General features: G+C 38.6%; 1 protein-coding gene across 5 annotated transcripts in view; it reads left to right on the top strand.

Annotated features, from left to right (window-relative positions):
- The window catches only part of Galphao (G protein alpha o subunit), a 705,635-nt gene that overhangs the window by 673,106 nt on the left and 17,688 nt on the right, over positions 1-14,841 (top strand). For 4 of the 5 annotated variants that reach the window (XM_070085137.1, XM_070085135.1, XM_070085136.1 and 1 more), the window contains one exon: positions 670-3,014. In XM_070085137.1, the coding sequence (XP_069941238.1) occupies positions 670-857 (188 nt within the window). In that variant the 3' untranslated portion in view covers positions 858-3,014. Of the gene's footprint in view, positions 1-669; positions 3,015-4,348; positions 4,479-14,841 lie in introns of those variants that run through there. The other variant, XM_070085139.1, reaches the window with a different exon arrangement.

Below are 14,841 nucleotides of genomic sequence, written 5' to 3'. Positions count from 1 at the left end.
AATATGGGTTAGTGTGTGGGGTAGGCCTTCACTCTGTCAGAATTTCAACCTTTCAGTAGTAGTAGCCATAAATAGGTTGACCCCCAGCTTTTTGCTGAAAAATTTGGTCTTAACAATCTCTAGACCTATACATGGGTATATACTTGTGCTTGATAAGCTGTAGGAGCATGAGCATGGTAACATTTATGAAGGGATTCAAGGAAAGTTGGTTAGCTGAACTTGAGGTTTGGAGGTGGGAAGTATTGCCTCTACTCTGAAGGTTGAGTAAAGATGGTACAGTTTAGTGGGCCACTTGAGTGATGGTTAGTGTGTATTCTGGTCAGTGATGGTTAGTGTGTATCCTGGTCACATGAATGAGTGATGGCTAATGTGTATCCTTCTTTGATCACCCTACCTTGGTAGGAAATAGATGATGTATTAAAAACAGATAGCAGATAGTATTTACATAAATATACACCATAATTATTTCTAGGTAGTGCCTAGTTAATACATAATGATTAACATACAGTAATATTAAATCTACATGCCTTATCCAGAAAAAAGCAAGTACTGTATGTACTTCAAAAATGTAATGAATATATTGGCAGACTGTTGAAGTGAATTATTGTTGAATCATATGCAAATTGTGATAAATTTAGTCAAAATTTTAATAACAACTTTTAATTTTAGGAGCACAAGAATATGGTGAAGCAGCTGCTTATATACAAGCCCAGTTTGAAGCTAAGAACAAATCGACATCCAAAGAGATCTACTGTCACATGACATGTGCTACAGACACAAACAACATTCAATTCGTATTTGATGCTGTAACGGATGTGATTATAGCAAACAACCTACGTGGGTGTGGCCTCTATTAAGCTGTGCCTGTCCACCCAGATGTGTTCAATGTAGGGATATTTTGGTACAGTCGTGGTCTAGCCCCATGCTCCAGGAAATGTTCTTGCCATGTCTAGCAAGGTAAAGACATTTACCAGGAGAACTTGCTAGTTGTACCATGCCCACTAATCTCCTCTGTTACTCATAATGGGTTATGCACAGAGTGAGGTACTTGCCTAATAAGTCAGGCCTGTAAAGGTGTGGTCTTATCTCTTAATAGGAAATTGGAAATGCAATTAAAAGTGATTAAAGGTACAGTATTTGCAAATAATGCAGGATATGATCATTATGTTTTTATGACCATTTCATACAAAATTGAGAAAACAGACTGAATGATATTTGAAAATTGTGGAAATCCCCTCCTATCTTGTATATTAATAACCCTTTAATTTGTATTGCCAAATGAAGCCTTACAATTCTAGCCGTGTAATATAAGTCGATTTATTGACCCAAGATATTACATATGTGCAAAATCAGCATAGCTGCAAGTATGCCAAGTAGCTAGGTTAATACAGTTTCTTTTCCCTTTATATAAGCTAATGGCTTACCAAGGATTATTCATTAAATCTTCAGTCTTGTGTATCACTGATAATCAGCGAGCCTTATATTAGCAAAATTTTTTAGTATTTACCCACTTCAGGTTTTGTTTGAAGAAGCTCTGTGGGTATTAGGAAGGTCAGTTAATAACCTAACATTAGATTGTAATAAAGTATGGTTATGAGACTGATATTGGTGGTTCAGAGCAGTGAGTGTCATTCTTTCTAGTCATGTCTGTATTCTTAGTCAATTTTCACAAAAGTCAGTGATGTAACACAACAGGAGTTTGCATTTTGTAAGGCCCTGTTATATTGAGACAATTACTTGAAAAATGTGATACAAAAATATGATCCCTATTATGCACTTCAACAATTTTTTCTAATATATAATTAATAGACATTAGGTGACTGGAATATGAAATGCTTAGAAGTTCAAATGTGAGCCTAATGCATTTAAACAGTTACATTAGAGTTGCACCCAAGAACAAAGCATTATCAGTTGCAACGATCATGCCATAGAGGATAGACATATCCATAAGTGATAACATTTATCATTATTAGCATAGCCATATATGGCCGTGTTTCTGTATATCAACACCATCAATAAATTAGTTTTAGTTTTAATGTTGATAATATTTTAGTTTATTAAACAAAATATCCCCAAAGACTTGATTATGTATCTTTGATGGTATGTACAATATTGCAGTAGTTGTTCGTTCATGTTATGACTAAGAAATATACTTCTTGTAGCACTCGGAAGCCAAGCTGAGATGTTCACATCAATTTTAAAGCATACTGAAATGTGAGGAAATCATCTGTGAAACTTGTACATTAGAATCTACAATGTTCTAAAGTTTTTAATTTGATTGTCAACTACTTGGCTTGGGTTTGTCTTCGTGTTTAATTTTATCAATTCTTAGTCATGTTACAAATTCTGGAAAAAAAAAAAAAAAGCTTTTTAAGAAAATGAGGCGGCAGTTTGATATGATCAATGCATACCAGTGAGTGCAAGTTGTGTTAATCAACATCATTTACTTTAATACTAATGATTACTATTTTAAGGATGTGTTGCCTAAAATGGCATTAATAAGCCTTTACCATGGTCTACGCTTTTATGCATTCCTCAGACTTATCTCTTGTGCTGTGAAGGTAAGTAATCATCTCCTTGTATAGAAAATATTCTATTTAAAATATACATCTCTCTGACAAAAAAAAAAAATCCTTGTATAAATGAGAAATATACAAACTATTTAGAATTGGGACCACTGTTCTACACGAGTACTTAGAAGGCATCCCAACTTCTGAGACAATTTTATTGGTTAACTAATGTTAGACCTGTCTCTGGCTCTGGTAGTAGTGAGCAAAACTAAGTGGTGGTGCAAGATACAGAAATAATTGGTTAATTAGATGCACTCTTGTATACTTCAGATCTTAACATGATATGTCAAAGGAATAGTGTATAGTTCTGTAAAAGTAGTTGGACCTTGTCTTGTGAAAAGGGACTAACGTTTTATTAGAACTAAACTATAGTTGTCAGCCAAGTCTTAGAAAGCTAAAAAAAAAAAAAAAAAATCCACCAAGAAACTTCAGACTCCTAAACAATGTCCAAGAGGAGTTGTAGGAGAAGGTTAGATGAGGCGAGCCTTCCTGGTGATGATATAGGAGGAGTTATTTACTTGCGTGCTGAGCTTGCCCCACTGCCAAAAATAAATATTTCAGCTGCACCAGGAGGCTTAGCCTCATAGTTTATTTCAAGTTATTGTATTGGTTTTTGTTAAATCTATTATTTAAAAATCATACCTAAAATGCTTTTTTTTTTTTTTTTAGTTTTCTCGAGATGTTATAATTTAATTTTTATTTCTTTTGAATTGACATAATGCATGAAGAGTCATTACAACTGGTTTCAGATGTTTTCCTGCAGGATTAATTAGCCTAAATCCATCTAATGCTGTTTGCTATATTGAGCCATAGATATTAATAATACTTTATGAAGTGTTGAGATATTTAGATTACAACTGTTAAAGGCTCTTATTTGGCAAATGCATTACTTTTCTCCTTAATCACATGATAACAATCAGTCTGATAATAATGTTTGTTGTTGTGAAAGTTCTTCAATTTTATGGTAACTTATTGATAGACTTGATAACTTCCCCCATAAGTAAAGTATTTATAAAATTATTGATATAAACAAATTGTATGTGTGTGATGTTAGCCTTGTTCTTGGGAGTGGAGAAAGTTAGCAACTCTTGTCACTTCCTTTATTATTAAGTCAGGTATATCCCACTTTTATCTTTGTTCTTACTGTTTAAGATTGTGGTACCAGTATTTTATAGAAATATACACAGAGACAAAGATTGAAAAATCCCTCATGAACTAAAGGTTGCAATGCAGAGAAGGTTCCGAAGGTGTGTAGAGTGCATATCCGTGTAATATTGTCTGATTATTATTGATATTGTATTGTATATGGTATTAAAAGACCCATCCTCTCATGTATGGTATAAGATTGACTGCTCACTTTTGTACAGTGTATTTGCTTCTCTAGTTAGTAATTTAATATTAATTATATTAATGACATTTACATTTTAAGAAGAGGAGTAGATATCCATAACTGTCTCCTCAAAGAGGTGTCTGTTGGCAAGTAAGTGTCGATCTGTCGCTATTCCGGGGCAAGTGCCACGCAAGGAGAAGTATTTTTATTTATGACTGAACATTGCTGAATAAATGTACATTTTATTTGGACTTATTGCATTTTATTTCCAACCTTTATTTTAAAAAGAACCTTGGTAAGGTAAGTTATTAAACTATTAAATATTTGTGTAGTAATGTACTGTACTTTAGTGTTCCATAATGTAATTCATAATAGTGTTTGTGCAGTATTTATTTTGTGCAGATAACATGCTACTTAACTTTTATTTAATTTTCTATTTAATCAACAGACTTTTTGATGTCGGAGGACAGCGGTCAGAACGTAAAAAATGGATTCATTGTTTTGAGGATGTTACAGCCATCATCTTCTGTGTAGCCATGTCAGAATATGACCAGGTTTTACACGAGGATGAGACCACTGTAAGTTTTGGATTTTTTATTTCTGGGTACTATTAATGTGACTGATTTCATTTTAATGGTTTTCCCATTCATTGGCAAAAAAAAAATTTAGTGTCATTTGCTTCACCATTTAGAAAAGGAAAGGAGGGAATAAAATTATTCATGCCAGGCAAGTAGAGAAGGGTGTATAGTACTGACTTAAAGTTAGACTATTTCACTGAAGAGGACACTAACAAATATTATAGGAGTAACTATTATAATATTAATAGACAAGACTTAAACATGCAGGGAATAGGGGGTAATCAGGTTTGATCTGAGGCAAGGGAGGGGCATTTCATTTCTCTGAATCAAGAACTTTCACCAGGATTTAGAAATTTTTAAATATTAAGGATTTGTTTCCATGAAAGTTTGTACCTTTACCATATAATAAGACATTTTAAAATATTCTGCAAAGGATGTAGACTAAGTTGCATTTAGTAAATCTGAACACAGCTGTTATGTATGAAATAAGTGGAAGTTCTGATAATCAATTTACGTTTTGCTTTGGGCTGTGCCACTACATGTAGAAAGAAAATTATGGAAGTGAATAGATTGGCCATGGTAAAATTTAAATATTTTCTACCACAGAAATGGCTTTTCTCATGGTACTATAATGAGAACAGTATTTCCATATTGTCTCTTGTGTCATTGGTTAATACTTAACTTGTTTCCCTTCAGAGTTTATTGTGGTGGGCTCAGTTATCTGAACACCATTTTCTAATTTGATCTTGTATGTTTGTCATGCATTTCATTGTTGATTATGCTCTAGTCATGTTCATACATACTCTTTCCTTATATCTTAGTAAAGCCTGTACACACTACCCTATTTATAATTTTTTTAACTTCTGATTTTCCTACCTAGACGGGGTGATTCAAAGAAGAAGAAATTCACCATTGCTCACACTTTAGCTGCCTTTCCAGGACAGCACAGATGTCTGTCCAGTGATAACTCCCAAGAAGCCACAACCTCCTTATCCCACATTCAGAGTTCTGGCATTAATTCCTAGCTTTTCAAAACTCATGACTTTATGGTTTCCAAGAGTCCTTTCATGGATATTACTTAGCTCATGCAACAGCATTCCTTCATAAATATTACCTTGCTCACACACACACACCAGTAATGTCCCTTCATAAATATTACTTTGCTCACTCACCAACAGTGTTCATTCATAAATAGTTCCCTGTTCACACACCAACAACACAGCATAAGACTGCTGTCTTCCACGCTCATCTACTGAATGCCGACACTAGTTTTCCAAATTTGTGCTGTACGCCCTTTACTGTCTTTATGAACCCCAAGACTGGGTTTTATTAAGTGCACAAAAATGAGCAAGCACACTGTCTTATAAGGCAAACAAGCATCTTGAGGTCAGGCTCAGAGATAAGACAGGTCACTTTTTTTTTTTTTTTTTTTTTTTACGCTGACCGTCTCTCACCAAACTGGGTTAACCCAAAGAAGAACAACTTTCACAGTCATTCACACATAATCATTGTTGTTGCAGAGGTGTGCAGATACAACAGTTCAGATGTCACTCCAAACTGCAAATATCCCAAAACAACCTTTAAAGTGCAGGCACTGTACCTCCCACATCCAAGACTTAAGTCTGGCTATCCAGTTTCCTTGAATCCCTTCACAAAAATATTACCCTGCTCACACTACAACACCTCATCAAATCCCTAAAACCATTCGTTTCCACTCCTATTTAACACTCTCACACACACCTGCTGTATGTCCAAGCCCCTTTCACACAAAACCTCTTTTACCTCCTCCCTCCATCATTTCTAAGGACAACTCCTACCCCACCTTCTCTCCACTACAGATTTATACACCCTCCAAGTCATTTTCTTTTGTTCAAGCCTCTCTAAATGACCAAACCACCTCAACAATTCCTCTTCAGCCTTTTGCCCTTTCTTTCAAAGAACACGAGACAAAGGTCACGACAGCCAGGAGGATGATGAGGTTGGTAACGAGAACTTTCAAAACAAGGGAAATAACATGGACGGTGACACTTTTCAAATCGCTAGTGTTCCCTCATTTGGAATGTTGTTCAGTGTTGATGGCCCCTTGCAGGGCTGGAGAAATATCAGAGCTGGAACAGATACAGAGATTGTTTATGACCAGCATAGTACTAGTAAAGCATATAAAATACTGGGAACACCTTAAAGTCTTAAATATGTACTCACTGGAGAGAGAGAGAGAGATAGATAGATATGTCGTAATATATACCTGGAAAGTACTCGAGGGCCTGGTCCCAAATCTGCACACTGTCATAACATCATACTGGAGCGAGAGATATGGGATGAAGTGCAAAATAAACCCAGTGAAAAGCAGGGGTGTGGTGGGCACAGTAATGGAATACTGTATCAACATTTGTGGCCTCAGATTATTCAATATCTTATCAGAAGATATCAGAAACACTGCTGGAACAAGTGTAGAAGTCTTCGAGAGAAAATTAAACAAGTATCTTCATGAGGTACCAGATGAACCAGGCTGTGATGGATATGTGGGGCAGCGGGCCTCCAGCAGCAACAGCCTTATTGACCAGGCTAGTACCAGACGAGCCTGGCCCATGGCTGGGCTCCGGGAGCAGGAAGACTCTTGAAACTCATCAAAGGTATAGTAGACCATTAAATTACATGGATTTATTTGCCATGTTTTGATTACTGCACTATTAAAAAATTGGGGCACAATTTTATACAACACTTTGTAAAATTAACTTAACACAGTTCAGTTTGCTGGCAGGAAAAAAAACTTCCCCAGCTCAAGCTGTCGCCTGGGTGTGGGTCAGACCATTATGTCAGCGGGGGAGACCTATCACCATCCCCTGCCACCCCCAACACTCCTGCCACCTAAAAAAGTAATAACAATGGTTATAAATGACCATAATTTTTAAAGGGGTGGACTGGTAAGCCAGAGGAAGGCCTCGGTCAGATGACCAAAAGCTCCAAAGGCGGGTCATCATCTGACTAAGACCCGCGTCAGGAAACATTTGTCCTGTTTCCTGACGAACCTTACCTAACCTAACCTAACTCCCGCCACCCCCATCCCAGCCTTTGTGAATACGTGTCCAGTTCCATTCTCGCCTAGTAACTAGCTGTGTTTGTGAATTGTGTTTTCATCTTTTAACTGCCCTATATTGTATCTGCCAAGCAATCATGGCACCCAGTAGGCATACGAGTGTTGCTGAAAGTGGCAAGAAAAGGTATAAGCGTTTAAGTCTTAGAGTTACGGAGAAAATAGAGATATTAGACAAGAGATAGCCTATGGCCTTTAATGAAGCATCAGTTTGTACAGTTAAAAAGAATGAGGTAAATATATGAATTTTTGTGATGAATAACTGACTGACTTACTTGGCTTTACTGACTTACTGGCAGACTTGACTGATTTACTGACTGTCTTGATTTACAGACTTGACTTTACTGACTTAAAGTTAGACTATTTCACTGAAGAGGACACTGACAAATCTAGAAGCAGTGCTCTGGAGCAGCTGATACCTTACCGTCAGCTGTATAATGTACCGCAAAGTAAAACAGCCCAGAAATCCATTACAGAATTTATGCACACTCCAGTACTGTACAACCATTAACTTTAGTACCAGAACCTCTACCATCCACCTCAGCCCAGTAGAACCACAACATAACTCTCCACTCTCTTCACAATCATTGACAAACACCAGCACCCACAATTTAAGGTAAGAAATACCATTATTTCTTTTGCATTTGTAGTCTTAAGCAGAATTAACAACATAATACGTCACGACAATGAACAACAATTACATATTCACTTTTATTTTTGTAAAATCTGGAGGTACAAAAAAAAAAAAAAAAAAAAAAAAAAAGAGTTGTTTGGCTTTTTTGTGGTTCCCAGGAATGTAACTATTTTTCCTACAAGTTCTTCAGTTTATCTAACATAGCTTTACATAACACGGCGTTTTCAGGAATGTAACTGCCGTGTAATGTATATCCTAATTTTCACACTACGAATTTTCTGCATGATATTTACGCCACACATTGTCCTTAGACACAACTCGTCCACTGCCTCCAGCCTCTTCCTCGCTGCAACATTCACAACCTATGCTTCACATTCATTTAAGAATGTAGGTACTACTATACTAAACCAAAATTGTAATTACACAATGTAACCTTTACAAAGAAATAAAATATTTATTTTATTTATACATGTACTCTTATACATTCCCTTCTTTTCCTCCATAGATAATGTTCTTTGTCTCCACAGATAACCCCAATGTACCACCCATCTTTTTTCCTTCATCGATTCTATGGTTTACCTCATCCTTCATAAACCCATCCACCAACAAGTCAACACATTCACTTCTTCCATACTCCCTCCCTCCAATCTGATATCCAATTTTTCCTTATCTAAATCGTTTGAAACCCTCATCTCCTTACTGTTATCTATGTTCACTTTCAACTTTATTCCTTTACACACCCTCCCAAACTCATCCATTAACCTTTGTAACTTCTCTTAGGATTTCCCAAAAGCACAGTATCATCAGCAAAAAGTAACTGTCAACTCCCATTCTGTATCTGAATCTACATAATTTAATCCCACCCCTCTCCCCAACACCCTAGCATTTACAACCCAATCTACAAATATGTTAAATAACCATGGTGACATTATGCATCCCTTTCTAAGATCTACTTTTACTGGAAAGTAATCTCCCTCTCTCCAACACACTCTAACCTGAGCCTCACTATCCTCATAAAAACTTACCACCTATTCTATACACTTGCAACATCTGCTACATTGTTCCCTATACACCATATCAAAAGCAACAAAAAGTTCCCTACCTTTATCTAAATATTATTCACTTATATGCTTCACTGTAAATACTTGGTCTACACATTCCCTACCCATCCCAAGGTCTCCTTGTTCATCTGTGATCCTGCTCTCTGTCTTATCTCTATTTCTTTCAGTAATGCCTCTACCATACACTTTACCAAGTATATTCAGTAGGCTTGTTCTCCTTATATGAAGAAACTATGCATGCTCTCTGCCAGTCCCTAGGTACCTTTCCCTCTTTCATACATTTATTGAACAAGAGTACCAACTACTCCAAAACTATATCCCTTCCTGCTTTTAATAATTCTATCATGCTTCCATCAGCTTCAGCTGCTTTACCCCATTTCATTCTACTCAATGCCTCACACACCCCCATTACTCAAATCCGGCTGTTCTTCACTCCTAAAAGATGTTATGGCTCCTTGGCCAGTACATGAAATCACTGCCTCCCTCTCTTCATCAACATTTAACAGTTCCTCTAAATATTCCTGCCATCTTCCCAATACCTCCAACTCCTTATCTACTAATTTCCTTATTCTGTTTTTAGCTCTCAAGTTCATTTGTTCCCTAGGTTTTCTTAACTGATTTATCTCACTCGATCATTGGCTTTCCTTTTGCACTCCTTCACCACTCTCTTCATCTCTTTTTAACTCTCCATGTACTCCACTCTTCTTATATCACTTCTGCTTTGTAAAAACCTCTCATGTCACTTATGAGGTTATAAAATTGCAAGATCAAGTCTAGGTGAGCTCTGGTTCTTTGAATTACTGTATACCTCTCATATCATCACTGTCTTCTAATTTCTTTGTTCATTATTTGCATAACATCATGGTGTTGTAAAAAACATTACCACTGCCTCCAACTACCACCTGGCTTTAACAGTCAAAAAATCATGCTTCTCAATCATACCAAAGAGTATAAACTACTATACTTTGATACAGTCCCATTTTTACATCTATTAAAAAATTTCTCTCCAAAACTTGTGCAACTTTCTTTTTCCCATATTTTGTGGATCGCTTTTCCAATTAATGAGCTGGCTAAAAGTCTAAATACGGTGGACCCTCGCCTAATGATATTAATCCGTTCCTGAGAGCTCGTCATTAGCCGAAATTATCGTTAGCCGAATTAATTTTCCCCACAAGAAATAATGGAAATCCAATTAATCCGTTCCAGACAGCCAAAAGTATTAAAATTTTTTTTTTTTTTTCATGAAATATACATTTCCCTACAAAGAAAACAATGAGACATGCACAATAACTCTATAAATAAATGTTAAAAAGACACTTACCTTTGTTGAAGAGTATTGATGAGTGATGAGACACTTTTTCTTGAACACTCTGGGATTTTCAGAGTGATACATGAGTAAAGGCTTCACTTTGCAATCCCCACTAGCATTACAACAAAACATGAGAGTTAGCCTGTCTTTCACAGGCTTGTGTCCTGGGAGTGCCTTTTCCTCCTGAGTAATGTAGGTCCTGTTTGGCATTTTCTTCCAGAACAGGCCTGCTTCATCACAATTGAACACTTGTTGGGGTTGGAATTTTTCAGCTTCACCATGCCTTATCGCACTGTGTATGCCACTACAATTCTTAAATCTCTCAAACCAACCTTTGCTGGCCTTAAATTCACCAACATGAGCACTAATTCCAGGCATTTTTTCCTGTTCACATGGGTGTTAGCCGACTGTTGTGGGTTGCATCCTGGGGAACAAGATTAAGGACCCCAATGGAAATAAGTTAGACAGTCCTCGATGTTGCACTGGCTTTCTTGGGTTATCCTGGGTGGCTAACCATCTGGGGTTAATTGTTTCTTGGTAATTGTTTCCTGTTAAGCCACACCAACAACACACTCTCTACATCTTCGAGTAGTACAGCTGATGGTGGTGGAGCAGCAGCAACAGCTGACTGTGGTGCAGCAACAGCTGACCATGGTGCAGCAACAGCTGACTTCCATGCAGCAGCAGCTGACTGTGGAGCAGCAGCAGCTGACTGTGGAGCAGCAGCAGCTGACTGTGGAGCAGCAGCAGCTGACTGTGGTTCAGCAGCAGCTGACTGTGATGCAGCAGCAGCTGACTGTGGTGCAGCAGCAGCTGACTGTGGTGCAGCAGCAGCTGACTGTGGTGCAGCAGCAGCTGACCGTGGTGCAGCAGCAGCTGACTGGTGCAGCAACAGCTGACCGTGGTGCAGCAACAGCTGACTTTGGTGCAGCAGCAGCTGACCGTGGTGCAGCAGCAGTTAACGGTGGTGCAGCAGTAGCTGATGGTGCAGCAGCAGCTGATGGTGGTGCAGCAGCAGCTGACCATGGTGCAGCAGCAGCTGACCATGGTGTAGCAGCAGCTGACCATGGTGCAGCAACAGCTGATGGTGGTGCAGCAGCAGCTGATGCTGGTACAGCAGCAGCTGACCATGGTGCAGCAGCAGCTGACGGTGGTGCAGCAACAGCTGATGGTGGTGCAGCAACAGCTGATGGTGGTGCAGCAACAGCTGATGGTGGTGCAGCAACAGCTGATTGTGGTGCAGCAACAGCTGACGGTGGTGCAGCAGCAGCTGACCGTGGTACGATAGTACGTATTTTTCACCCTTTTTACCACAGGGTTGGCACTATAAGCTTTCTTTGGGCCCATGGTGGCTTATTTAGCAGTTACAAGCACTAAAAACAATGGAATATAATACAAAATGTATCGAATATATGCATGCAACTGGCCACCCTGGCTTGTAAACAATGACGGCAGGGGAGCCGAGGCGCTCAGGCTGGACGGATAGGTTTGGGAGGAATCACGTTGGGCGAGTTTTTTATTGTGAGGCGAGGCAAAATTTTTGCGTTCAAGTGCTTCGTATGGCAGAATTAACGTTATGCGATGCGTTCGCTAGGCGGGGGTCCACTGTACATTGACTTCCTCAACTAATCAACATACAGTGGACCCCCGCTTAACGATCGCCTCCCAATGTGACCAATTATGTAAGTGTATTTATGTAAGTGCGTTTGTACGTGTATGTTTGGGGGTCTGAAATGGACTAATCTGCTTTACAATATTCCTTATGGGAACAAATTCGGTCAGTACTGGCACCTGAACATACTTCTGGAATGAAAAAATATCGTTAACCGGGGGTCCACTGTATTCGCCTCTGCATAGAGACTAGAATGTCTAGTGAAAGTAATTTGGTGAGTTTTAGTACTAGAAAAGTTAAACCCATGAGTGGTGGCCCAATTGGAAACATGGTCGACCGCATGCTGGAGAGAAACTGCAATGAGGTGACAGCACCTGCACATGCTATAGTGAAGTCATCAACATAAAACAATGACCAAATATTGGATGGAAGAACAAAGGCCAGATCATTTATAGCAAGGAGAGAAAGTGTTGTGCTTAGAACACACCCTTGGGGGACACCTTCAGCTTGGACAAAGTCCAGGGAAAGCATATTATTAACCCGAACAAGGAAATGTCTTTCAGTTAAGAAGTTCTTAAGGAAAAATGGTAGATTGCCTTGGATGCCGAAGGAGTGGGCCTAGGCCAAGATCTAATACCTCCAAGTAGTGTCATATGCCTTCTCAAGATCATATTTTAAATCCTACCTTTCTAATAGGTATCAGTATGTCACCATTAAAGACACAGCCTCATCAATATGGCCACTTGATACTGGAGTTCCGCCGGGAAGTGTCCTTGGACCCCTGCTCTTCCTCATTTACATCAATGATCTTCCAAACATATCCCAACACCTGAAACCCATTCTCTTTGCTGACGACACGACTTATGTCATCTCCCACCCTAATCTTGCCACCCTCAACACCATTGTTAACGAGGAGCTGCTCAAAATATCGACTTGGATGACAGCCAATAAACTTACACTTAACACTGGCAAAACCTACTATATTATGTTTGGTAGCAGAGCAGGTGTTGCGCAACTTAACAATAAGATCGACAACACTCTAATTGCCAGACATAATGAGGGCAAATTCCTTGGCCTATACCTCGACAACAACCTAAATTTCAGCACCCATATCCAACACATAACAAAAAAAGTATCCAAAATGGTGGGGATCCTCTCCAAGATACGATACTACGTACCGCAAACTGCCCTTCTCACACTATACCATTCACTTACACATGTATATCCATACCTCACCTATGCTATCTGTGTTTGGGGTTCAACTGCAGCAACACACCTAAAGCCAATAATAACCCAACAAAAAGCCGCAGTGAGAATAATCACTAAATCCCATCCCTGGCAACACCCCCCCCCCCCACTCTTCATAGATCTAAACTTACTCCCTGTTCAGAACATCCACACTTACTACTGTGCAATCTATATCTACTGGACCTTAAATTCCAATATTAACCTTGACCTAAAATGCTTTTTTGATAGTTGTGACAGGATCCACAGGCATAACACCAGACACAAACATCTCTATGACATTCCCCGTGTTCGACTAAACCTTTACAAAAATTCAATGTATTTCAAAGGACCTAAAATCTGGAACACCCTACCTGAAAACTCTAGAACTGCAGACACATCACTTTCAAAACTACAGTTAGAAAACATCTTATCTCCCTGATCCACCCCGACAACTAACTACATGATAACCACCTGGTGGTTCAAAATTACAATCACTCACCCACAGACTATAAACCCAGAAATACTAATCTTAATCTTAAAATAATAAATCCTAACTAGTCATAAGTTTGCCTATGATACTCGAATATAGACACCTTGTATTGTGCCAAAACAAAAGCATTCACATTGTTAAACTCACAAATTATGATGTAGTCACTAAGCCTTAATACCATAATCTGTAAGGATTTAATGTTAAGAATTAATCTAAGTCTGCTCGAAATGCCTAGCCATGCTAGGTGTCCTAGTGGCCCCCTCTGTAATTAGTATCTTATAACATGTAAACCACAAAATACCCAAAACCTGTAAACCCCACATTGTAACCATTACAGAGAATAAACTTGAATTGAATTGAACTGAATTGAAAAAAAAATTAGTGATAACTGAGTAGATATTGGCAAATGCATTATGGACATATGTATCCAAGCATAGAAAGGGGTCGATGGTAGAACAGCCCTTACGAAAGCCATATTGACTACTGGAGAGACTGTTGTATGTCTCTAAATACCACATCAAACGTCGATTTACCTGATGTTCTATCACCTTGCAAACTGCACTGGTAAGAACAATGGGATGATAGTGGGAGGCATCATGTCCCGTAGTACCCGGTTTGTGGAAAGGGAGAACAATGGCAGATTTCCACAGCTGGGGAAGAACTTCTTGTGACTAAATATGATTAGAGTTGTAAGAGGACTGCAAGGGCTGACTGATGTAAATGCTGTAACATATGAATATGAATGCCGTCAGGTCCAGCTGCTGATAATCGGCAAGCTGAAAGTGTTGTCTCCAGTTCCAGAAGTGTTAAAGGCACATTATAAGATTCTTCTCTGATAGAAGAAAAGGTTAAGGGCTCTAACTCTCTGGCAGACTTAGAGGAATGAAATGAGGGGCATAGATGAAGCTCCTCGGAGATACGGACAAGATGATTACC

This window comes from Cherax quadricarinatus, chromosome 15 (assembly GCF_038502225.1).
Source record: "Cherax quadricarinatus isolate ZL_2023a chromosome 15, ASM3850222v1, whole genome shotgun sequence".
Classification (NCBI taxonomy): Eukaryota; Metazoa; Arthropoda; class Malacostraca; order Decapoda; family Parastacidae; genus Cherax; species Cherax quadricarinatus.
Note: the sequence above shows the minus strand (reverse complement) of the source record. Positions and strands in the feature narration are given on the sequence as shown.